Source organism: Poeciliopsis prolifica, unplaced genomic scaffold (assembly GCF_027474105.1).
Source record: "Poeciliopsis prolifica strain line A6 unplaced genomic scaffold, Auburn_PproV2 SCAFFOLD010, whole genome shotgun sequence".
Lineage (NCBI taxonomy): Eukaryota > Metazoa > Chordata > Actinopteri > Cyprinodontiformes > Poeciliidae > Poeciliopsis > Poeciliopsis prolifica.
In genome coordinates this window covers 33,549-58,630 of record NW_026562385.1, presented here as the reverse complement: position 1 = coordinate 58,630, position 25,082 = coordinate 33,549, and the positions used below count along the sequence as shown (strand labels likewise).

The 25,082-nt window shown below is 39.7% G+C and overlaps 2 protein-coding genes across 2 annotated transcripts; one reads left to right on the top strand and one right to left on the bottom strand.

The window, feature by feature from the left end:
• The first annotated feature begins 544 nt into the window (after positions 1–544).
• Positions 545–24,896, top strand: LOC129363523 (dedicator of cytokinesis protein 7-like). The gene is given in 50 exon segments (XM_055035648.1): positions 545–757; positions 2,481–2,568; positions 3,991–4,172; positions 4,389–4,457; positions 4,530–4,656; positions 5,047–5,259; positions 5,607–5,692; positions 5,829–5,895; positions 6,134–6,283; positions 6,995–7,075; positions 7,281–7,437; positions 7,551–7,681; positions 7,818–7,911; positions 8,041–8,203; positions 10,796–10,913; positions 11,234–11,304; positions 11,373–11,511; positions 11,624–11,725; positions 11,834–11,920; positions 12,489–12,705; positions 13,415–13,579; positions 13,686–13,855; positions 14,266–14,367; positions 15,069–15,164; positions 15,298–15,438; positions 15,993–16,106; positions 16,206–16,376; positions 16,519–16,658; positions 16,842–17,011; positions 17,112–17,263; positions 17,443–17,625; positions 18,248–18,374; positions 18,463–18,547; positions 18,638–18,734; positions 18,825–18,959; positions 19,140–19,292; positions 19,431–19,589; positions 19,686–19,786; positions 19,870–20,062; positions 20,819–20,962; positions 21,103–21,228; positions 21,332–21,346; positions 21,689–21,814; positions 21,897–21,986; positions 22,071–22,307; positions 22,387–22,450; positions 22,453–22,532; positions 22,691–22,797; positions 22,894–23,067; positions 24,234–24,896. Coding segments are annotated over 50 exon segments (6,249 nt in total). The 5' UTR covers positions 545–707; the 3' UTR covers positions 24,274–24,896.
• LOC129363524 (uncharacterized) lies at positions 8,417–9,766 on the bottom strand. The gene is made up of 4 exons (XM_055035649.1): positions 9,348–9,766; positions 8,930–9,079; positions 8,710–8,820; positions 8,417–8,620 (listed from the first exon to the last, which is right to left on the bottom strand). The coding sequence occupies exons 1-4, from the start codon at positions 9,657–9,659 to the stop codon at positions 8,576–8,578; spliced, it is 618 nt and encodes a 205-aa protein (XP_054891624.1). The 5' UTR covers positions 9,660–9,766; the 3' UTR covers positions 8,417–8,575.
• Positions 24,897–25,082: the final 186 nt, after the last annotated feature.

Genomic DNA, 25,082 nt, shown 5'->3' with positions numbered 1-25,082 from the left:
TTTTGCCTCAAAATCCTTCCAAGTATACAGTCATTCCTGTTTCTTGTGCAAACCAAACCATTTTTCCTTCCATTCAACTTTCTATTGAAATTCTTCTGCTGAGCACTGACCAACAAGTCTAAGCTAGCTCATTGTTCAGGCCATATTTTTTGTATTTTGTGTGTATATATATATATATATATATATATATATATATATATATATATATATATATATATATATTTGACTTATGTAATATTTTCACTTTTCTTAAATGGCGAGTTTTGGGTTCTAATTTCATCACCAAAATGATCAGAAATAAATGTTGGGAACATAGCAATCCACTTGCATCTGATTTATACATGAGGTGTATTTTTAAATTAAATGATTTCAATAACTTAAGTAAAAAGATAATATCTTAGATAACGTTTAAACTGCATTGCTTCGGCGTCTATTCAAGATGTCAGCGTTCATAAACAAAAGTGGTATTTTATTTTGAAGGGAAACCGGATGTGGTATTAGTGTCATGAGTCAGCTTAGTGTCGTGAGTCACGGCCGCCTCGGCTCCCGGCCACTAGGAGGAACAAGGAGGGCTCCTTGTCTGGACCTGGTGTGGAGAAGGAAAGAGGTCCGCATCCCAACACAGGACGGGACAAACCCAAGCCGCCGCGGGAGGGGAACACTTTCACTTTGACTTTCGAAGACTTTCTTTACATGGAGGGCAAGAAATGACATCGTCAGCGTGCGAAAGGAGGGCGTTTGCTCATAAAATCAACCGGTGAGGCTGAAACAAGTTATTGTTTAACAGCGACAGTGAATATAAAGTGACCTGCTGGATCGAGTGTACACATAGCAACCATGCTAGGACTCGCAGTGTCTCACATAGTATCATCAGCTGAGCTTAAATATGTAACTTCCCTAATTCAATTTAAAAAAAACAATTTACTGGAGTGGTTGGCGCTCCCTAATACTTATTCAGGCTTTAACAACCTGTTTGACAGGCGTTATGGCAGCGCGGTAGCAGCGTTGTCAAGAGCCACTTCGGTGAAGCAGAGTTACTGTGCTGAAAGAGCTCCTCTGCTGCTGCTGTGTGTCAAATTGGGAGTATTATAAAGCTGTAAAACAGAGCAAAGTGCCGTGTTAAGTACAAATCTACCGTTTCTCGCTACACTTATTAACTGATCAAATTCCAGGAGGAAAAAAAGCTTCACAGCCATGTAAATGACAATTCATTTTTGTGTGCAAATGACTTATATTACACTCTCTGACTATGTACTTTAAACCTTATGCTTGTATTTGACCTGGATTCACAAGTATTTGCATTGTCTTAGTACATAAACCAGATAGTCCCTCCACATGTCAGAAAATAAACAAGAACATGGATTCTTATAGTTAAGTTCAGTCACTTCAACTACTTTAAGCTGCATACGACCGTGAATTCTAAAAGTTCATCATTGCATTGTTTGGATTGTTTCTCCTGTAGTAGGTCTAACACTATTGTTTTGTCCCGGATGCAGGAAAGGGTGGGAAGCCCGTTCTGGCTCTGCCTCTGCAGCCAGTAGCTTTCCTTTTTCCTGTTTTTAAATGGATTTGTCAATTGTCCATGGCTTAGAAATGACACAGAGCTGCTAAATAAAGTGTGAAACAAAAAGCCTTACACTTAAAAAAAAAACCAAAAAAGGAAAAGTTGAGATCCTGGTGTTAAGGGAGTGTTTTTTGTTTAGCTTTTAAATGTGAGAAGCAGACAGTTTGCACATCAAAAGCAGCAGCTGTTTGTTGTCCCTGAGAGTATTGGGCTTTTCTCCTGCTTTGTCTTTAAGCTGGCCATTTGCTGTAAGTTCTTAGCAGCCAGAAAGGAAGATCTGGCCCTGCGCCCGTTCCCGAGATACAACCCGTTGCTGCTCTGTGGGGTTTGAGTCATTATGTGCAACAGCTGCGATCCTTCAATTACAAATAGTTGACAGATGATGTCTCTGAAACCTTTATGCTTAACTATAGAGGAACAGATGAAAGTGTTACTTCTCTAAAAAGAGCTTAGATAAGGCAAGTGATGGAAAATGTCCTGTCAAGCATGCATATGATGACATTGTAATTCAGGCAAAATACAAATATGTATTCCTTGTTCACGTTCGCTAATGAAAGTTAAATTATTTTGCCTCCAGATAAGACAGGGCCAGGAGACAGCAGTATCTGATTTCCATAGTATCATAATAGATAAATGCAATAGATAATTTGACTTTGAAACATTGACTTTAACAGAAGTATAGAGTAACAATGTGGAATATTTGATGCGCTTAATGTGCAGAATGTTCTAGATTTTTGCTGTTCTGCTCTGTAAAGAGAACAATCAACTGATAGTTGAACTTGCCAGTTTTGAAACCCCAACTTTTTAAAATCTCGTTGTACCTCCCTATTATTAACTGAACCCTATTATCTCCAGATACCATATTCTTTTTCTTTCTTCCTAAAAAAAAGAGTTGTTTGTTGTTTTTTTTTTGCAGGACGATCGCAGCGGAGGTCAGAAAACAAGTGACCAGAGATTATGGCTCACCTCAGCTGTCTAAGAAACGAGGAGGAGCTCATCACCCTGTAAGTCAGCCTGTAATTTACATGTCAGTTTAACAGGCTGGCATTTTCAAACAACCTGTAAAACTGTTAGATATTTTTGTTTTTGAATTACATTTTACATGTAAATAAAGTAAAGATTGGGTCTGTGGGAAGTTTGTTTTGGGAATTATCTTTTGAATCTCAAGGATGCTTCTTTAGATTTCTGTGGATGCATAAGGAAAGTATTGCTTCTTAATTTTTGAAATCTTTACTGCTCAAAGATAGTTATCCTAATATAGCATTAGTTAAAAGGCCAGTAAGATTAATTTAAATGATTTAATTGCACAGACTAAATTCTGTTTACACAGACAGAACCTACACATTTCTGCACAAAAACAAGGCTTTGATCAAATAAAATGTTTTCAGTTTCTGGTCTAAAAGTATCCTCAAGCATTTATTCGGAGGAAACGTATCAGACAAACAATGTGTCCAGCTTATATTGCACGCAGGAACTGATTGTCTTTGTCTTTTGATGACTTTGTTTTGCTTCTTTGTCAGCTCATTCATACGCTCACACATCGATTTTGTGCTGCTACTGTATGCAAATAGTCCTTGTAGAGAGTCAAAACCTTCCTTCTTTTTTAGCATTTTTGGTCTTTGAAGTACTCCCAAAATTCTTGGATTATTAAAAATGTTTCTTACAAAGTATTTGTCCTTTTAAAGATTTTATCTGCTTTGATTTGAAGTCATTATTAAGTCTTTTAGATCGTCAAAGACGCTCTAATGTCATGTGAATTTATTCAGAGTAACTCCACAATCCTGTTTTTGAATATTTTATTTATTAAAGAAAAAAACTTTCTTGATTAGATATATTTTGAACTCCTAATGATTAAAATCAACATTTGAAAAGGACATTATTGTATTTACTGAGATTGTCTTATTTTAAAATTTGCTTGGTCTGAGAGATTTTTGACAAGAAAAAGCATAAAAGGAAGAACTCTATAAGGGGAAAATCCTTTTTTCACTGCGATGTATTTGTTTTTTCAAAACTCCGGCTTGAACAAAGTTGGCCAATGACTGGAGTCAATCTCTGCTGACGTAGGCTGTACACACACAGCACCTGCACAGCACAGCCAGAGGCTTCTCCTCACACACAGAACATCAGCAGAAAAAATAGCTGTTAAACATGCATTCATAAATATTATTCATGAATGGATTAGAATAGTTAACCAGTTGAGATTTCTTGTGATGGGTCTAAAAATATATAGGAATGATTTTTCTAGTTTTTTTTACATTTAATTGGGGAACAATATTATTACTAACTTATGTACATTTTAAGTTTAGTCAGAAATGTTCTAAACCTCCCCCCTAACAAGACAAGACAATCAAATGACAATTATTGTTTTGTCTTGATGTTTTGTCTTAGCGATGGTTAAGTAGTCATGGCCTGATGTTCTCTGACAGTTGCCTCTGACGGAGGTGGTTGAACCAGTGGACTTTGAAGAATATGTGAGCAGTCACGCTCCGGGGGTCGAGGCCGGCCCCCTCAGACAGCTGATGGAGTTTCCCCAGGACGACCTGGAGCTCCTTCCGCTGGACAAAGAGTGCACTACACTGGAGCCGCCTCTGCCTGAGGAGGAGGAGGAGTAAGTCAGAGGGTCTACTTCGACTTCACAGCTCATTATGTTATCTAGAAATCCTCTTCTGATCTGTACATCACTGCACTAGCAGCAGCATTGAGTACACTGTAATGGGAGACAGGCATTACTAGAGAGAAGAACAAAGCCTTTCTCTTTAACACTATGTGAACATAAATAATAAAGGCATGCATTGCTCAATTATTCAAGTGTTTTTCTGTGCAGCTCACTAGATCCCAGAGTGAGAGATGCCCTGGCTGTCTACACAGATGACTGGCTTGTCATACATAGAAAGTAAGTGTCAGTTTCATCGACTGCCGTCACGGCGCGCTATCACCGTTTCAAAGTTTTGATTTTCTCCTCCAGATTTCAGCACTACAGCACCATCTACACCCCTCAAAACTCTGAGCGCCAGAGAGAGAGGCAGCGAGGGCTGGTCAAACAGACCTTTGAACTGGACGAGGCTGCTGCGCACGATCGCCAGGACGACCAGGTAGTTGGCTGTGTTGAAAGCGTTTACTGTTTTAAACACTCAGATGCAATTTCAGTCAGTTTTAGTGTCATAAAGCGTTGCTGGAAGTTTAAAAGGAAGCTTTACTTCCTCTTACGCTTCCATCATCTCATCCCCTGACAAGGAAATTAACATGATAGTTTGCCATTATAAATGGCTTAGGGCAATGTAAGCTGTTTACATCTCAGCATCCATAATGGATAAGTGGCTCTAGCTGTTCCCTTATCAATTACTCATGCTTCTTAGAAATTCAAATATTTGGGTGACCTAGCAAGTAGAGTCTTTAGCATCACTGAGTTCCCCCTTCCCTCATCAGCTGTTCTGATGAGGGAAGGGGGAACTAATGTCCTCTCATGCCTGTGTGTTTCTCAGGATGACTCGAAGCGGAGGTCTGTTAGCCTCGATGAGACCCCCCGAGGCAGCTGGGCTTCCAGCATATTTGACCTGAAGAACTCCTCCCCGGATGTGTTGCTCCCGTCCGTGCTGGAGCGGACAGCTGCAGAGGATATGGACCGGAACAACACAGAGGCACGGTCTCAGGAGCGCCACAGTGACCTGCTGGGCCTCTACCCTCCCCCTGATGAGGTTTGTGTGAAAATAGCTAACATTTAGCTGAAAACTCAAGTATTAATCACCTATACATAATGTATTGTGTCTTATCAAGTACAAGGTCCATCTTTTTGGGATGTGTTCAACTCAGACAAAATGAATGCTTTTATTTGATGTACAAAATCAATTTGAGATGATAAATATCAGCTAGCAAGCCTTTTCTTTCCTCAATATTTCATTGTTTTTTTTTCCTTTTTCTCTCTTGATCCGTGTCTCTTTATGTCTGCGTACAGATCGCTGTTCGTCTGCCATGACATTACCATAACGTCTGTTTAAATGTTATCTTGGTCTGTGGATTTTTGTTTTTGTTCTTTTTGTGGCAGGATGAAGCAGTGGAGAGATGTCCTCTCCCAGAGGTGCCCAAAGAACACTGCGGCCAGAGGATTATGGTCAAGTGTTTGTCGCTAAAGTAAGAAACATAACGCCTCATGTTTATACCTCATTCTTTCTATGAGTGGCCAAATTAGATAAAAACTTCCTTAGTGTGATTTTTATGTGACAGTAAGTGCACGTAAAATTGTAATTTTTTCTCTTTTTTCTTTCAGATTTGAGATTGAAATTGAGCCAATATTTGGATCACTTGCTCTTTATGACGTTAAGGAAAAGAAAAAGGTAAATGTTTTTTTTTGTGAGATTTTCCACAGTCAATACAGCTGAGTAAGGCTACTTAGTAATTCTGAGCTCATGTTTGACTAATTGAGTTTCTCTTCGGTCTAAAAGGGTTAAGTGTGTTTTATTTTGTTAAGATCACTTGGGCAAAACTCAATTAAATTCCTCTGACGTAGATTTCCATTATAATCTCTCCATGCCCCATCCTTCCCTGTTCCCCATTTGTCTTTTCCCCCGACAGATCTCAGAGAATTTTTACTTCGACCTGAACTCGGATCAGATGAAAGGGCTGCTGAAACCTCACACACCTCACATAGTTATATCCACGCTGGCTCGTTCCGCAATTTTCTCCATCACATACCCTTCTCCAGATATCTTCTTGGTCATTAAGGTACAGAAAGTTCATTTCAATAAAATTAAAATGTCATAATTAGAGCAGCCCATGTATTTTTTGCACATTTAATAATAATTTTTGACAATCCAAAAATATTTGGATTATACCTCATGTCCACTGTGAAGCATGATGAGTGTCATGTATTAAGGATACTTTGCTGCAGCACAGCTATGGGTCAGATCATTATCATAAAATCCACTACCAGTTTTTCAAAGGATCTAATGATGCTTAAAGAAGCAAATATGTGACATGCAGAAGCAGAAATTAGTCCTGCAACATGACAGTGACCCAAAACCTACCAGGGAATTCACCAAGTAGTGGCTGAAAACTAAGAAATGAAGTAAAATGACCAATATAAAGGTCAGAAATGTTTATGAGATCAGGTGAAACTTCCCTCAGATCAATGTAAAAGACTAGTAGGTGGCAACAAGAATCATCTCACTGAAGTTATTTAAACTACAGGGCTACATACTGGCTATTAGAGATAAGGGCATTCTAAGCTTTTTTCTTTGACTCTACATTTTTTATATCAGTTGTTTAATTAGCAGAGCAAAGTAATTTTTTGTTGTATAAATACAGTGAATTTCTGTGCTTTGACATGTGTAAATATCCAAATAATACATTTTTAGAGAGGTGTCTTAAATTTTGTGGAAATGTGAAAAATAATAGTTCTTTTGTTAACAATCCTGCATATAAAATTTGTTTCAGCTTGAAAAAGTTCTTCAGCAGGGAGACATTGGTGAATGCTGTGAACCCTACATGGTCATGAAAGAGTCGGACTCCTCAAAGGTAACGGAGTCAAAGTGTGTCGCTGTTGCAATGTCTCGCATTAGATGTTATGAAAGTTGAGCCACAAATATTACTCAATTCCATCTGATTGATTTTGCAGTGTCCACTGTCATATTTAGTTTGCTAAATTTTTGGCTGATGCAGAAAGGTCTCGACAGTTCAGTGTCCTTTGAGCTGATTTTGATCTCTTGTTGCTCCACCGCAGCACAAGGAGAAGCTGGAGAAGCTCCGCCTCCAGGCAGAGCAGGCGTGCTCTCGTCTTGGACGTTTCCGCATGCCTTTTGCCTGGACAGCCATTCACCTCCTCAACATCGTCAGCAGCGTTGGCGGTCTCGATCGGTCTGACCCAGACTCTGACTCTGGTACTGAGTGCCCCTTCACCCCCAGTTCCACCTCTAATTCCCGCATGTGCACAATCTTTAGCATTCTACAAATATTTTAGGTATTTACATGTTTTGTAAATTACTTTTGGCAGAACGAAAGAGCCATGGGACCTGGAATGAGAGAAAGAAGAAGGGATTTGAGAGGATGAGTGTTGGGGAGGAGATGTGTAACTTTGCCACTTTCCGCCCAGCAACGCTCACCGTCACCAACTTCTTTAAACAGGTCAGAGTCAATGCAACTGGTAAAAACATACAGGCTGGCATTTAAATACACCACACATGAGCCCCAAATTAGTCACACCCATGGCAGATTTAAATTAATAATTATTTCCATTTTTTCTCTCTGTATGCTTACCAAGGAGGGGGATAGACTGAGTGATGAGGACCTCTACAAGTTTTTGGCAGACATGCGCCGGCCGTCCTCTGTTCTGCGACGGCTGAGGCCTGTCACTGGTAACTCTGATGTACTCTAATGTGCCAGTTTGCATGAAAAGATTTAAGAGAGTTTTTATTATTATTATGGTTATTGTTATTATTATTATTATTAATTTGATGTCTTGTTGTGCTTCGTGTGTTCCTCAGCTCAGTTGAAAATTGACATCTCTCCAGCACCAGACTCGCCACATTACTGCCTCTCACCAGAACTCCTTCACGTGAAACCTTATCCGGACCTGCGCGTCCGGCCCACCAAAGAGGTGCTGGAGTTCCCTGCTCGTAATGTGTACACGCCGCACACCACGTACAGGTGGGCGTTTACTATTAAAGTCGTGTGCAAGAGGTGGCTTGAACTCTTGTATTGAACAGGCACAAGTTCAGCCACTCATTGCACTGAGTGATTATTGATTGATTTGACTTTTTCATTTTTTTGGATGATTTTCTTTCTTTCTTTCTTTTTAAAGCCAAAAGTTTCACCCTATAAACTTAGAAAACTTAGAAAAATTCACAAAAGAAGAACCAGGATTTTTTAGGGTTTTAATATTTATTTACAAATGACAAAAAAATGTGTATAATTTAACTTTATTTTTAACTTAATTTTTATTTAAAAAGTTATTATAATATTCATATATAGGAATGATGGAGTGTAATAACAATGAGGAGTTGATGAATTTTTTCTTATTCAATGAACTGATGAGTCTTGAATGAGGTATGGTATAGTTTCACTCTGAAAGAAACACAGAAACAAACATTTTTAATTGAAATAAACAAATAAAATAAGTTCTGCATATGTAATGTGCTGAACCAGCAAGTTACCATCTTTTGCAGTTTGGAAAGCTGCTCATCCTGAGACTCAATATCCTTTTTCTGGATCTTGTTCCAGGTCTGTAAACCTTTCAAGATTTGGAGATGCGCCTCTGCTTTATTCTAAAGAAATGAAAAAAAAAAACAATACAGATGTTTAAATGTGATGAAAATAAGGAAATTAAATTTAATTTACAGTTTGGCAGTGAATGAGTTGAGTTTTCAGATTTACCTGCAGCTCCTTGAGGGTGTTTGGTGCAGTGTTGTTGATGTACATCTCCAGTTGGTGAACTTTTGCAATCAGTTCTTCCTCGTCCTTCTCTATGCTGTTCAGCCAGTCTTTTGTTAAATGGGTCTGAGCCTGTTGTTTTGCCATTTGTTCCTGTGAAAATAGGAATTTAGTCTTATTATTCTCTTTAACAGCAGTTTCTATATAAACTATTTTCACCTTACTAAGAGTCTAAATTAAATTTTTCTATAAGTCACTGGATAAAAAAGTTGCTTTACATTATTGAACTTTGCTTTAACTGTCTAACTCTTTTAGTCTTCCCTAGCTTCTGTATTCTATATCTACATAATCTGAACTGTAATCGTGCAACTATTCAACTTCACACATGGAATCCAGTGTTTACATTTTTCCCTGGTCCTACCTGCAGCAGCTGGACGACTACTTTTATCTGTTGCTCCACTTCTGCAGCCTGTTCAGTCTGCTGTCCCAGCCGTTGGAGGGTTTCTTCATGACTCTTCAGAGTCTTGCTGATTCTCTCGATCTTTGCCTCAGTTGTTTCAAAGACGTAGTTGAGCGACTCGCTCAGCTGTATGACTCCAAACATGAGCACATTGACTTCCTCCTGAGGCGCAGCCTTGCCCTCCATGCTGCCCGTCTTCCTGATGGGGCTGGCAAGAACCTCTCTTAAACCCCCAACTAAACACATGAGACACAGGCTCCAGATCATTTTCATAGGGGCTTTGTTTTTTCTAAAACCCACTTCCTACAAAATATTAACATGCACGTTAAATGACAAAAACTGTAAGAGGAGGATATGTATCTCCCTTTCATCCAGAATTTAATCATCTACAGCTGAATTTTCAGGCCTGCTGCTGCACCTTTTATAGGAACTGGTCACGCAGCACTGTAGTGAAACATTAGCTCGTCTGTGGTTCGATCCCAAGTTTAGTTTCACGGCCTTGATCTCGGTGACCTCTCAAAGTTTAACCACGGAGAGTCTAATTTTGTCATTTAGGTCATGCACTATTGCACCATGCATATAATGTATGGAAGAGATGTACTTGAAGCTACAAATGCAAATATTTGTAGCATTAAAATAAGTGCAGCGGCATTCCTTTTCTACTGTGGTTATCTTTCTCCTAATGCAATTTACATCAGATGTTTCAAAATATGAACAGTACTAACCTGTGTGTGTTTAACTTGGACAGAACTTGGTGACATAAGTGAGTGTACGGTCATGGGTCAAACGTCTCTCACGTACACACAGGACTCTCATTCTCTAAGAAAATCATACTTTCTGAATCTTGTAAAGAAGTTGCAGGTTGTAAAATGCCTTGTAGATATTTATGTTTGATGTCACATTGAAATCACAATATTTAATGTGTTTTATCAGAAGTTTAGAGTTAGGCTGAATGGGCTTGACAACATTATATTCACAGATGTTCCCAACCAAAGACTGAGCTGATCTGGACTAATAGACTTAAAGATGGAATTGTTGCAAAAGGTCCTGGTGCCAATGGTGTATTGACTCCAGTGGCATAAATACAAACAAAATGTACACCATTCTTTTAAGTTCTAAAACATAGAAAAATTATAAATCTTTTTACTTTCACTTCACAGTCATTCACTGCTTTGTGTTGGTTTGTCACAGAATCCCAATATGACAACCCGACGTTTATGATTGTAACATGACAAAATGTAAAACAAAAGTTCATTAGGTATGAATACCTTTTTAAGACACTCCATATGCTTTTCCTATTAACAACATAACAAAAGAAAATAACTTTATTTCACTTTTACCTTCATAGATTTGTTTCTGTATTAAATTGTTCTAGTGTCGTCTCCCTCTGCTTGTCCCTCCCGTCTCAGGAACCTGCTCTATGTGTACCCGCAAAGTCTGAACTTCAGCAGCCGCCAGGGCTCAGTCAGGAACATTGCCGTGAAAGTTCAGTTCATGGCAGGAGAAGATCCCAGCCAAGCTTTACCGGTGAGGCCCTTTCAAAGACGAACATAATTGTTGCATCCTAAAAAAATATATATTTGAAAAAAATTGCTCAAGGCAGAGATATCCACTTAAAACTAGTTTTTAGTTGGATGTCTAATTTATTGCCAACAAGAATATTGAATTATAATATAGAGTTTATTCTAGGTTCACTTGCTTGTTCTTTAAGTGGATCTTTGACGTGAGTGCAGCAGATTAAATAGCTTCTTTTATAAACCTGCATGCAACAATAGAGCAGGTTATTTAAAACGAGTGCTCTGTGTTAGAGGTTGAAAATGACCTTCACACTGGGCCTTTTTGACCAGGTCATCTTCGGAAAGTCAAGTTGTGCCGAGTTCATGAAAGAAGCATACACTCCCATCATCTATCATAACAAGTAAGGCTCTTTCGCTCTTTTACCTTCTCTCTGTTCAGCTATCTTGAACATTAACTCTTGCTCATAAGGTCCCCTGAGTTCTATGAGGAGATGAAGATGAAGATTCCTGCCAATTTGACAGACAACCATCATCTGCTGTTCACCTTCTACCACATCAGCTGCCAACCCAAGCAGAACACTCCTCTGGAGACCCCCGTGGGCTACACTGTGAGTGTGCTCTTGGCTCAGGTTTAACACTTTCACCCACATGTTAACTTGTTTGGCAGCTCTTTTTGTACTCTCGCCGTTTGGGAGAGATCACATGTCTTTCCGCCCGCAGTGGATACCTTTGATGCAGCACGGCCGACTGCGCACCGGCTTCTTCAATCTCCCTGTGTCTGTGGAAAAGCCTCCACCCAGCTACTCGGTGCTCACACCCGATGTGAGTGATGTACACGAGACTGTGTGGATATCAGTTCGTCTGCCAACAGCAATTCCTTTGTGATGTCACGGTGCGCTTTTAAATTAGTTGAATTTCAATGTGTGACAGGTTCAGCTTCCAGGCATGAAGTGGGTGGATAATCACAAAGGAGTTTTCAATGTCGAGGTGACAGCAACCTCCTCTGTTCACACTCAGGTACATAAAATGTTTATTTAACTGAGGGTTAAGCTTACCAGTTTGCTTTTCTCCCAGACTCATAAAATCTTTAATGTAGGGCTGAAATGATTAATCACCATGTATCAAATATTGAAATAATTGTCAGCTTGTTAATCAGTTGACTGAAGTATACAGACTCAAAAAAAACTGCTATTTGGTGAAAGAACATACTCAGAGCAGTAACTAAGTTAAAACTAGAAAATATAAGTACATTTTCCACTTAAGATAAAGAAATAAACTTTTTCTGAAATATGTTCTACCCAGACCTGCTAGTAGCCTAATTTTAGCGTTCTGTGGTTCAAATTTGAAGAAAAAAAAAAATAAACCTCTAAGAATCTTTTGCTAACCAATTATTAATTGGGTAAACCAAAAAATGCAAAAATTCTTCAGGAAAGTGTGTTTAGGGCTACGAACGCCTGCAATTTGATTCTTCAGGAAAGTGTGTTATATGGATTTAAAAAGACAAAATGTTGCCTTAACAGTCTGCTTGATTTCTGTGTTTGTTCTAACAAACATAAATCTGTGTTTGATTGGTTCTCCATTTCAGGACCCATACTTGGACAAGTTCTTTACTCTGGTGTATGTTCTCGAGGAGTACTCCTTCCCGTTCCGACTGAAGGATGTGATTATTACCGAAGCAAACATGGAAGGCGAGCTGAAGGCCAGCATCTCAGCGCTGAGAGGGTCTCATTGTTGTTTGCATCAGCTGCTCAACAAGCTCATTCAGCTAATCGTGTACCCGCCAGTCATTGCAGGCCAAATTGGTGAGTGTTTTTTTTTAATGAGTTCTTATTCAGGAGAGCTGATGTAATATTTGTTAAAAGGGTAAACTTGTGGATTATGTGTCATTTAATTCTGCTTGCTTCCTAGAACCATTGTTCTGTGCTCTGTAGTGTTTTAAATTGGTGTTAGTCAATAGTATTGATTATCTTTAAAACAGATCTTCCTTTTTTTGAAGATTTTAAAAGTTTTTCTTAAAACTTTAAACAGTTTTTTCACTTTTTTAATGTCCAGTCACTATACTCACCACGACAGCAAGACAAACTCTCACTTAAAATCAGTATAGATTTGGCTGTCATTTGCTATGTTAATGTTTGCTACATTTAAAACCTCTTTTATTAAATCAATCTCTGTTTTTGTTAAAAATAGAGTTCAACATTTTCAACTTTTATTATATATTAAATTTTCACAGGAAATTTAGGGGACAGACAGTAAAATTTCCAGTTTAAAATGAATATATTGTTATTACTTACTGAATTGTATGTTATGTTTTAACAAATAAACTGGTTGATCTATTGAGTTTAAGAACATTTGATGACTATGATTTGTGTTTCAGCGTTATGTGTCTCAGACTCAAAAAAGAACATATTTTTCCTTAAAGAATAATAAAAATCTTTTAAATCAAAGTCCTGGTTCTTGTTGTCATTTATACCTGTGTTTTAATTAGCTTTTCTTTTCTTTTTTGATCTGTAGTGAACCTCGGCCGGACTGCTTTTGAAGCTATGGCACTGTTGGTTAACCAGATCCACAAAAACCTGGAGGGAAACCAAGACCAGCACGGTCGCAACAACCTGCTGGCGTCCTACGTCCATTACGTTTTCCGCCTGCCGACTGCTGAACCTGTCATGCCTCCAGCAGGTGAAAGACCAGTCAGAACTGACTGTTTATAAGACTTTGCAAAAGCCCTTTCAGCCATTTCTATGTTTCATTTCTTTGTGCGTTTAATTTTCCTCCTAAAAAGCAGGCGTCCATCCCTATGAGATGCCGGTGCAGTATGCTACCTTATCCAGGGCGACAGGCCGCCCAAGCAGCCTGCATCTGTCCCGCTCAAAGAGCATCAGCAACTCCAACCCTGATCTGGCTAGCACACCAATTTCCCCAGATGAGGAAGTCCAAAGGATCATAGGAAGCAAGGTGAGTTAATATTCTCTATGTTGTGCTGAGAGTCTTTATTTTATGTTTTTATTGAACCACTGTGCTGCTCTTTACCTTTTTCTATGTTGATTTAATTATAGTGTCTTGACTTTTTACAGCAGCTTCATTAAACTCAAGTCGACTGAGAACTGTTCCAGTAATTAATTAATGCTTAATCATTACAATTGTGCTTCTTACTTTTGTCTTCTGTTTCTGTTGGCTCCTCCAGTTTTTCTTCCCTCCCTGCTTTTCCCCTTTATTCCCCCTTTGAGCTTAATTTTTGTTTCTTCCTGATTTTCAACCTGAAATAAAATCCTGTGTGATAATTAGCCTCCCTTTGCTCACTGTGTCCTTGCCTCTTGCCACTCTGTGTGTGTTTGTGTGTGTGTTTCTTCGGGTGCTTATGGCAGGGCATTGACCGCTCGCACTCCTGGGTAAACTCTGCTTATGCCCCTGGGGGCTCCAGATCTGTGCTACGCCGGAACCCCAACTCCAGCTGCGAGCTCAAGCAGGTGCCAAATCCTTCCTTCCTCCTCCTCATCTCCACCTTCATCGCTCACAGCCTCCGATCAGCTGCTCGTTTTTTTTCTTATCCAATTTCTCAGAGGTTCCTTTTGTCGCTGCATGGACTCATTTTCTGCAAATCTCATCCTACCTCTTTTTTTTAAAAACTACATTTCCTCAATCATTTCAAAAACATTTTCTCCTCGCTGTCCTAACAAGCGCCTAATTGCCAGAAGCTCATTGCGGAGCTTGTTAGATTTCCTTTCAGCCTCATCAGAGTTCGTAAAAAGAACTCCCTCCACCCGCCCGTTCTCATTCACCCATTTTCACGTCGCTGTCCTCATGTCTGTGTTCACCTCACCACCACCTGTCAGGCAAGCGACCACAGCTGCAATCGCATGTCTGCCTTTCTGGACAGTGTGGCCTTGTTAACTGTTCCCACCAGACCGATTACAAAGAAGGTAAAACAAAAGTGGCATCTAATGTAAACAGAACATTCACATTCTTCCCTAATCCATACCACATTTTTTGTATTTTTAAAATTTTATGATTTTTAGAGCGCACATTCTTTGCTTTTTCTTCTTATTTGTGTTTTAGATGTAGTGACATTTACAAAATATTAATATCTGACAAAAAAGTGAAAGCGACATCTCATTGTTTCCTCCTGTGAGCTAAAATATTAATATCTGCTGTGTTGGTTCACGTCTAGTTGCTCCATGAGGAGCTGGCGCTGCAGTGGGTGGTCAGCACCAGCGCAGTGAGGGATGCAACACTGCAGCAGGCTTGGTTTTTCTTCCAATTGATGGTCAGTCTTTCTGTGAATTTTCATTGGGCCATATAATTCTCGTGCATCCAAAGCAAATACAGTCAAATCACAACTTTTAAATCAGAAAAAAGCTGTTTTTGTTCTAAGAGTTCATTTCCTGTCCTTTCTTCAGACCAAGAGCATGGCTCATCACTTATTCCTGACCTCTAAACTGGATTCTCCCAGGCGACAGCGCTACCCAGACCGCTTTGTTGACGACATTGCAGCACTGGTGTGTGCCATCAGTGCAGACATTGCAGGCAGACATCACAAGGTAAATGTGTGCAATAAAGACATAACGATCTGCTGTCTGGGTTTTTAGTAACAGGAATTTTAGGAATGGCTTTGGGAGCTTTAGGTTTTCTTTTATATAGTCTATGGGCACCACATTCGTCTGACAGAACATTTTACATCATTTCATGCTTCCATTGTTTTCCTTAGTAAGGTCAAAAATAAGATCACACCAAACTTTAACACCTGTCGCTATTCCTTACTGTTGCAGTAATTCAGTGTATAAACTGTACATTAGGCTTAAAATTCTATGATAAAATTCTTTTTATTGGTCCAATATAACATATTTACATTTTCTGAAAGGGAATTTTGAATATTTTTGAGGGTATTTTTTGTTGCTTTAAGCCATATTCATCCAAAGTAAGCATCAAATGACTCACTCCATTTTTAATCTAAATGATTATTTCCAGCTTTTCAATTGAATTAGTGAAATAAATGAAAATGTTTTTGAAACTCACATTTATTGAAATGCGCCTGAAAACTCTCTTCTTGTAATTGATCCTCCTTCTCCCCGTGAAATCCCTCCCACCCTCTCAGGATGTGGAGGTTGTAGAGAGGCTGAACAACAGTCTGGCCTTCTTCCTTAATGATCTGCTGTCTCTGATGGACCGGGGTTTTGTCTTCAACCTCATTCGTTCCTACTACAAACAGGTTTCTATTGATCTCTTCATCATTTTCCCGTAGCTTCAGACGACCCAGTTCTGCTCTCGTTTTTCAACTTCTTGCGCTCAATTAATCTGTGTTTAACAGATCGCTAACAAGCTCCACACGACACAGAATCCCAGCTCTCTGAATGCCTTAAGGATGGACTTTATGCGTATTGTCTGCAGCCATGAGCATTATGTCACCCTCAACTTGCCCTGCTCAACTCTGAGCCCTCCAGCATCCCCCTCCCCTTCTACCTCATCCACCACTTCACAGGTACTCAAGTAGACTCCAAAGTGTAGATCTTTTTTATACTTTTACATTTATGAATCTCAGTTTTAAACATTTCTATTTTCTATTTACAAAATTGTATTCACAGAGTTTATATGATCTTATTAATATCTGTTTTGTTTGGCAGAGCTCAGCATTTTCAAGCATGGTGCAAGACCAGGGTGTGGCCACCATGTTTGAGCTGTCGGTCCCTTTCCGCCAGCAGCACTTCCTGTCTGGCCTGCTGCTCACTGAACTCGCTCTTATTCTTGATCCTGATGGTGAAGGGTAGGTTCTTCATATTTTCTATTATAGTGCCTTTCAAAAGTATTAATCCTCATAAGCATGTTCACATTTGTCACGTTACAACCTTGTACTTTTTTTGAGATATGTATTTTTATTCAGTCGCAGTGGCGCCACATTCAGTAAGGACTGAAACAAAGGTGGTTCATGAAGTCTTGTTGCCTGCAGGGTTTTCTTCCTTCATAAAAAGGCCATCAGTGCCGTTCACTCGCTGCTGTGCAGCCATGATGCGGACCCTCGTTACCAGGACCCTCAGGTTAGGGCGCATGTTGCTCAGCTCTACCTGCCCCTGCTGCCCATTGTCATGGAGGCGCTGCATCAGCTCCACGATTTCTGTGGTCAGTGGAATGTTTTGTACGCCATTTAAAAAAAAAAAAGAAAGAAAAAATATTTTATTTCTGAAACACGACATACCTAAGAGTCCTTTTCATCTTTTAGATTCCTCGCTTTCTCGCGCTCGCCTTTCCTCTGCCTACTTTGAAGACACCGACCCAGACAGTGGCAACATTATCAACCAGTCTGTTGCCATGGCGATCGCTGGCTCCCCTTTACCGCATGCCAAAGCCAACCCATTTACTCTCCCCTCTGTGGTAAGTGACAATGGCAAGGGTCAGCCTGCTCTCCTGGGCTGTACAGACTGACGGGTCGCAGGTCGACTGCTGCGTAGAAAGTCAGCTCCTTCACGCTCTATTTTTGTCCTTTTTCTTCCTTTCTGAAGCAGATCCCAAGATTTGCTCTTGAGTTTCTGTTTTTGTCTGTTCTCCACCAGGCCGGGCGCCAGACCAGCTCTCTGTCTGCCGAGTGCAGCCGGACTCTGCTGGTGTGCTTCCTGTGGGTACTGAAGAACGCAGACGCTTCCCTACTGGAGCGCTGGGTGTCGGACTTATCTGTCCTGCAGATCAACCGCTTGTTGGATCTACTTCATCTGTGTGTGTCCTGTTTTGAATACAAGGTAAAGTAATGAGGATAGATAACCTACTGCTGTGTGTAAGCATTTCATTGCTATTCATTTAACACACGGAAATTGAAATCTAATATATTTCTGCACCAGTTATCTGAGCCCTCACTGTCATAAATCCCTACATCCAATTTAAATACTTTTGAATAAGATGCTAGTGTTTATTCATTGGGCTATATTATTAATTGTAGGATTAAAACCATGGTATATAGCATCCTTTTTATTTATAAAACTGTAGCTTACCATTTGCTCTCACCGTTTGAAAAACAATATTAGAGCAGAGCTTAGAGGAACAACATGGGCAACTTCAACTTCCTTATGATAGCCAGAAAGTTTGGAATCAAAATTCAGAAACTCTATTTTCTTGTTGACACATTCAGATTGGTGTGTGAGACTATAACGTGGTGTGTTTTTGAGTGTACATTAACATAATCGTGATTCTGATTTATCCAAAAAGAACAAATTGTAAATGTGTAATTTTTATTAGGCTTATCTTACATTTTTTTCAATATTTATTAGATTGTTATTTTTGCCAGTTTTATGTACTCTCTAAATATATTTAGTTTTATGACCTTCTACTGTGCTGCTGACATTTTCTGACAAATTTTTCCTGCAGGGGAGGAAAGCGCTGGAAAGAATAAACAGCCTGACATTTAAAAAGTCTCAGGACATGAAAGCCCGACTGGAGGAAGCCATTCTGGGAACTATAGGGGCTCGTCAAGAGATGGTCCGCCGCTGCAGAGGTGAGGAGCGTGAGAATACGATGGTTCATGATTTGTCTACAGCTGTTAAAATCTCACACATTCATCTATTTTTTTGTTACCATAACAGAAAGGAGTCCTTATGGTAGCCAGGAAAATGTCAGGTGGAAAAAGAATGTCACCCACTGGAGACAAAATACAGACAGAGTTGACAAGTATGTTAATTACAATGTTGAAATTGGTATTGAGTTCTTCTCTGATGCTTTCCTATGTGAAAAACTAATGAATGCTGAATAAACTTACAGGAGTAAGGCTGAGATGGAGCAGGAGTCTGTGGTGGATGGAAACTTAGCTACTGAGGTGTCCCTCATAGTACTGGACACACTGGAAATTATAGTCAAGGTAACACTAAATGTTTTCTTTTTTTGTCATATTAAGGTGCCTTTTTATGTTTTTTAAGTTTCAGCATGTCGTGTCTCTGTCCTCCTTCAGACTGTGGTTGCTTCTGAACTGAAGGAGAGCGTTCTTGGTGGAGTCCTGCGAGTGATTCTTCACAGCATGGCAGGCAACCAGAGCGCCCTCTTTCTGCAGCATTGCTTTACTACACAGAGAGCACTGGTTTTCAAGGTGAGAAACTAGTGCCGTTCTTTTTAGGAATTAAACAACTTCAATAGAACACAAATGCATTCCTGCTTTTTTTTTTTATTTAGTCATTTATTTTAAGCGCATTAGATAATTTTCAATGCTTCAGCTTAGACCTCAGAGTTAGTAGTAAATTCAGTTAACTGAAATTGTATTTTTGAGTAGTTTCCAGAGATGCTGTTTGAAGAGGACACTGAGCTTTGCGCAGACCTTTGTTTGCGTCTCCTCCGTCACTGCAGCAGCAGCGTCGGCTCCGTCAGGAGCCAGGCCTCCGCCTCTCTTTATCTCCTCATGAGGCAGAACTTTGAGATCGGAAATGTAAGTTTAGCACTGTTTTAATTTATTCCCTTTCATTGTTCCTGTACCAACATCTCAGTTAAACGGAAATAGATATGCATTGCATGTGAAATATAATGTTATTTACAACTTACCTCTTTCTCTCCGGCGTTGCATCAGAACTTTGCGCGAGTGAAGATGCAGGTCACCATGTCTCTGTCCTCTTTGGTGGGAACATCACAGAACTTCAACGAAGAGCATCTTCGTCGGTCATTAAAGACGATTTTGACATATGCTGAGGAGGACCTAGAGCTGCGTGAAACGCCTTTCCCAGAGCAGGTAGTTTACACGTAACCCTCTTTTTAAATCAGTCTTCAAACTGAAAGGGTGTGATGATGAATGTTGGTGGGTGTTTTTCTTTTTTCAAAACTACAGGTTCAGGATCTGGTGTTCAACCTCCACATGATTCTTACCGACACTGTGAAAATGAAAGAGCATCAGGAGGATCCTGAAATGCTCATTGACCTGATGTACAGGTATTGGGGGGGGGGAAAAAAGAATGAGTTAAAAATGGTGAAGAAAAACAGAAGAAAAATCCTTCCTTTGTTTTCTGTTTTAGGATCGCCAAAGGCTACCAGAACTCGCCTGACCTGCGCCTCACATGGCTGCAGAATATGGCAGGAAAACACTCTGAGAGAGGGAACCACGCCGAGGCGGCCCACTGCCTCGTTCACAGCGCAGCGCTGGTGGCAGAGTATCTCAACATGCTGGAGGACTGCCGCTACCTGCCCATCGGTTGTGTAACATTTCAGGTGATCAGTTATGCTCTATAATGTACAGACAATGATTCAAGTTTTTAGATCTCTGGGTGTTTGTTGTATTTCAACCGCAAAATGTAATATGTCTTATTGGGATTTAATTTATCAGACCAAACAAAACACATAATTAGAAAGTTGAAGGCAAATGATCATGGATTTCAAATTTCCTAAAGATAAAATCTGAGGTGTGGTGCATGTTTGGACTAGTTTATACTTGGTTGAACCAACTTCTGCTATATTTGCTCTTTGAAGTGTTTTGGCGTGTTTCCTTACCAGATTTATATACCTTTAGATTTGTCTTTTGTTGTTTGCAGAAGAGCACAAACTCATTTTGGTTGGAGAGCATCTGTAAACATATATTTTCAAGCATCGTATCAGATTCTAACCTGGACTTCGGTCTAGATTTTGATTGGGCCATTCTAACACATTTATAGGCTTATTTCTAAGTTACCCTTCTATTTGTTACTGTATGTTTAAGTTTCTCTACTGCAAGGTGTCTCAAGTCTTTAGAGCTTCCAACAGGTTTTATTCCAGGACTGCCGTGTATTTAGTTCCTTTTTCATCCTCTGCTCATCTCTGACAGACTGTAAAACAAAAGTGTCCCATTTGTTTCTGTAGGGATTATTTGTAAAGGCTAATGTACAATAGTAGTTATAATTTATCCTAAGCTTTAATCAAACAACAACTCTACTTACTAGTGACTTCTAAAGGCAGCTGGATTTCTGAGTGACTCTTCTAATTTTCTCACAGAATATCTCCTCCAACGTGTTGGAGGAGTCAGCAGTTTCAGATGACGTTCTGTCCCCTGAGGAGGAAGGCATTTGTGCTGGGAAGTATTTCAGTGAGGCCGGCCTGGTGGGCCTCCTGGAGCAAGCAGCTGCCTCTTTTAACATGGTACGACTCACATTCTCTGGCTCCATGTCGACAGACTGCATGGGGTCAGACAGCTCGAGGTCACAGCACTGTATATTGAAATAGGCGTAGTTGATTAAGCCATATTAGTAGATGCGTGATGCGTTATCTTCTAACCACAGGCTGCCATGTATGCTATAAACGAAGTGTACAAGATTCTGTTACCCATCGAAGCCAACAGAGACTTCAAAAAGTTGGCAACTGTCCACGGGAAGCTGCAGGAGGCCTTCAACAAAGTCTACAACCCAGTTAGTTGACTTTCAGATTTTAAAAAAAATCCTCCAAACAATAAAAACGCACTTAATCCTTGTATCTTATGTTGTTTTCTTTTTCACTTCTCAATGTTTCTAGAGTTCAGGATGGGAGGTAACAAATTAATTTCAGTAACTAAATACAGTAATTTAAACATTGAACACGTAATTTTAAGTTTTTACTCTAACAGTCTTTTCCTTCTTCTTATAACTTGGTTTTGTGCTCCTGTGTGGACGCCACATTACTGGTGAGTGTGAGAATACTTTCATTATTTAACTTAGTGGAACTCTGGCTTTATCAGCTTTCAGATTGCATTCCTTTGTGCTTCATGGCCCTATCTCAAATGTCACGTCACTGCCTCTTCACTTTCATTTTGTTACTTTGCTTCTCCGTTTCAAAATGAATTGAATTATCCTAATGTTTTTGGGTTTTTTTGTATCCTGTCTGCAGTCATAGAGAATGTTTGGGACCTATTTCCGAGTTGGTTTCTATGGCTGCCACTTTGGAGATTTGGATGAGCAGGAGTTTGTCTACAAAGAGCCTTCAATCACCAAATTAGCTGAAATCTCCTACAGGCTTGAGGCAAGCTGATTTATCACTATCCTAATAAAAGTGTCACTAGAGATTTATGAGAAACTTCAAAATGAAACTTGTTGTTATGTAGGAGTTCTACTCAGAAAGATTTGAGGATGACGTGGTTGAAATTATCAAGGATTCTAGTCCAGTCGACAAAAGCAAACTGGATCCCAACAAGGTAGCCTAATATGTTTGTTTGTTATAAATAAAAAAGTTGATGTTTTTGAAATAAATGGCCTAATTCTTAGTTTTGCTTTTCCAGGCTTACCTCCAGATCACCTACGTCGAGCCTTACTTTGACACATACGAGTTGAAGGAAAGAATCACCTATTTTGACAAGAACTACAACCTACGAACCTTCATGTACTGCACTCCCTTCACTCTGGACGGCCGGGCACACGGCGACCTGCATGAGCAGTACAAGCGCAAAACGATCCTGACAACGTCTCATGCCTTCCCTTACATAAAGACACGCGTCAACGTCATCCACAAGGAGGAGGTGGATATCTGCAGGATAACCGAGAAGATGCTGCATTTTGCTACAACTGCTTCTATTAAGTTTTTTATTATTTCTCCAGATTATCCTTGTTCCAATAGAGGTGGCGATTGAAGACATGCAAAAGAAGACTCAGGAGCTCGCCTTTGCACAAATCAAGACCCGGCGGACGACCCTAAGATGCTTCAAATGGTGCTGCAACTGTGCGTGGGAACCACTGTCAACCAGGTGCCTGACTTTAAAAAAAGATTTCTAACTGTATTATGTTTAAAATGTCACAAAGCCAACTTCCTCTGAAGTAGTAAGCTGCTTTAAATCTGGCCTAAAGTCTGGTTCAGTCTTTAGACATTCCTCTGCCGATATGTAACGGTTTCTCCCCCTCACAGGGTCCCCTTGAGGTGGCGCAGGTCTTTCTCTCTGACATTCCAGAGGACCCAAAGCTGTTTCGCCATCACAACAAACTGCGGCTTTGCTTTAAAGACTTCACCAAGAGGTGACGACACGCTCTACACCTCAGACTCCAGACCACTGTGTAACCAAGAAAAATAAATCCCGCCCGTCGGCCTCTCCTCTGCTATTTGTGATGCAGGTGTGAGGACGCCCTGAGGAAGAATAAGAGCCTGATTGGGCCAGACCAGAGAGAGTATCACCGAGAGCTGGAGAGGAACTACCACAAACTAAAAGAAGCTCTGGGTCCTCTCATCACCCGCAAAATCCTCCAGCTGTACAGACCCCTGCCCGTGCAGACTGTGCAAACACAACGGTAATTTGAGAGTTTAACAGATGCGCGGGGGTTCACAGAATGAGCTCAGCTGCTTCTTGAACTGCAACAATGGAGCAACATGAAACCACATTTCATCACAATTGCAATGGCTTTGATTTCCTCACATTATTTTGTGCTACATTCACAAACGTTTGTGTATATTATTAGGATTTTATGTGTTAGATTAATACAAAGCAATGGAAGCAATGTTGTGAAGTAAAGAAACATATATTTCTAAAAGAATATTGTGTCAAAAGCAGCATTGAGATCTAACAAAACCAGAATAGATACCAGTCCATTATCTGAGGTCAAGAAAATATCATTTGTAACTTTCTCTGGGGCTATTTCAGTCGCCGTTGAACTCTGAAATCAGACTGAAACTCCTTAAATAGATCTTTACGCACTTGATTAGCAGCGTTTTCTCAAGAAATTTAGATATGAAAGATTAGGTGCAGATCTGTAGCTTAAATCATTCTGAATGAGATAAAAAAAAAACATTTAATGCAGTTTTAGTGCAGCAATTTTAAAGGCCTGTAGTATGCATCTGTTTACTAAGGGTTGATTTTTTTTTAAATAATTTGGTTGGGATTGTATCCAACACTCAAGTTAAAAGTTTAGAAGAATCTAATGCTTTTCTTAACTCAAAATGCTGAAATAAATCAAAACACTCCAAATGGAAATCAAGCTCTACATTTATCTCCAATGCTACCTCACTTTCAGAGGAAGAAGTAATTACATTTGGGAAGATGCCAATGATTTAATTGATTAAAAAAATCAGTTTAATTTTTTTTATTTATTCTGTTAATGATGAAAAAATGCTGTTCTATCTTTGCAAAGCGTATTTTCATACAAGCTAAATGAAATTGAAACTGGTGGTTGTAACATGAAGCATTCAAGAGGTGTAAGTATTGTTGCAAGAATTCAAAGATTTTTATGAAGGTGGCACAAATGTAATTTTTTTTTTAAAGAGAAAAGGATACATTAAAGCCCAAACTGAGTCAGTTTTCTTGGATGTGAAATAAAAATAAAAGTAGGCAGTTGAAAACATTTATGCAACATTACCTTTGTTTAAATTGTTTAAATGAGACCAAAATTACTTGAAGACTGTTAAATAAAAGTTTGCCTCCATTTAGCCTAATTTCATTACTTCCTTGTCTGTGTTTCAGGAATTCCTATGGCAGATCGAGTTTTCGCAAAATTGACTGATGAGGCGCAGAAAACTGGACAGCAACTCAAAGCAACAAGTTGTAGAAACGAGCACCATCTTCTCCCATCTGTCCTTCCCTCCCTCCCCCACCCTGTTGTGCGCCAACTATCACCATACACACGCAATCATTGCTCATCTTGGTTGTTATTTTATCCCCATCCATATGCTCGTTCCTTAACCCCCTTCTCCCAGTATAACACCACTTCTGCTACCATCCACACACTGAAAGATGTCACCTCTTTTTCCCTTCTGTACCATCCTCCCCCTCCGCCATCACTACAGGCTCACACCACTGTAGGAAAAAATCTCGTGTGTTTATACTTGAAGGTTATCTGCTTAGTAAACATTGTCATTTGGTGTGAGGTTCTTTAAGAGGTCTGCGTTTAAAGAAAGCTGTCTAAAGTAATCTCCCAGACCCAAAGTAATCTGTCTGAGCTGATCTGGCTCTAGTGGTTCTACCAAACATTATGTTTCTGAGTTGCTTAAGGTTTCTCGGTTTTGCTTTAGAGAGAGTGTCAGTGGGCTGCCTTTTGTCAGGCCTTTTTTTAAAATTTGCTAGGTTATTCTAATCCAGCTCTGTTAGTAGTCACTGCCAAAGTTTTAAACAAAAAAAAAAAGTCACCTCACTGTGAGTTTTCTTTTGTTGTATGTGGACCACATGATTTACATTCCTTCGTCCTCAAGTTGTCACTTATATCAGCTCATCTCGCTCTAAGAATTTAGTATAGAGACCTGCTGGGCTTGTTCCATGCAAGCTCAGGCCCCACTTCTAGTAAAAAAAAAAAAAAAAGTCCAAATGTGATTTTTT

Bases quoted from the DNA above. Each gene is read 5' to 3' on its own strand.
- LOC129363524 (XM_055035649.1), bottom strand. From the start codon at position 9,659: ATGAAAATGATCTGGAGCCTGTGTCTCATGTGTTTAGTTGGGGGTTTA. The intron at 9,080-9,347 runs GTAGGACCAGGG...CTATTTTCACAG, and splicing joins TAGTCGTCCAGCTGCTGCAG to GAACAAATGGCAAAACAACA. The intron at 8,821-8,929 runs GTAAATCTGAAA...TCATTTCTTTAG, and splicing joins ACACCCTCAAGGAGCTGCAG to AATAAAGCAGAGGCGCATCT.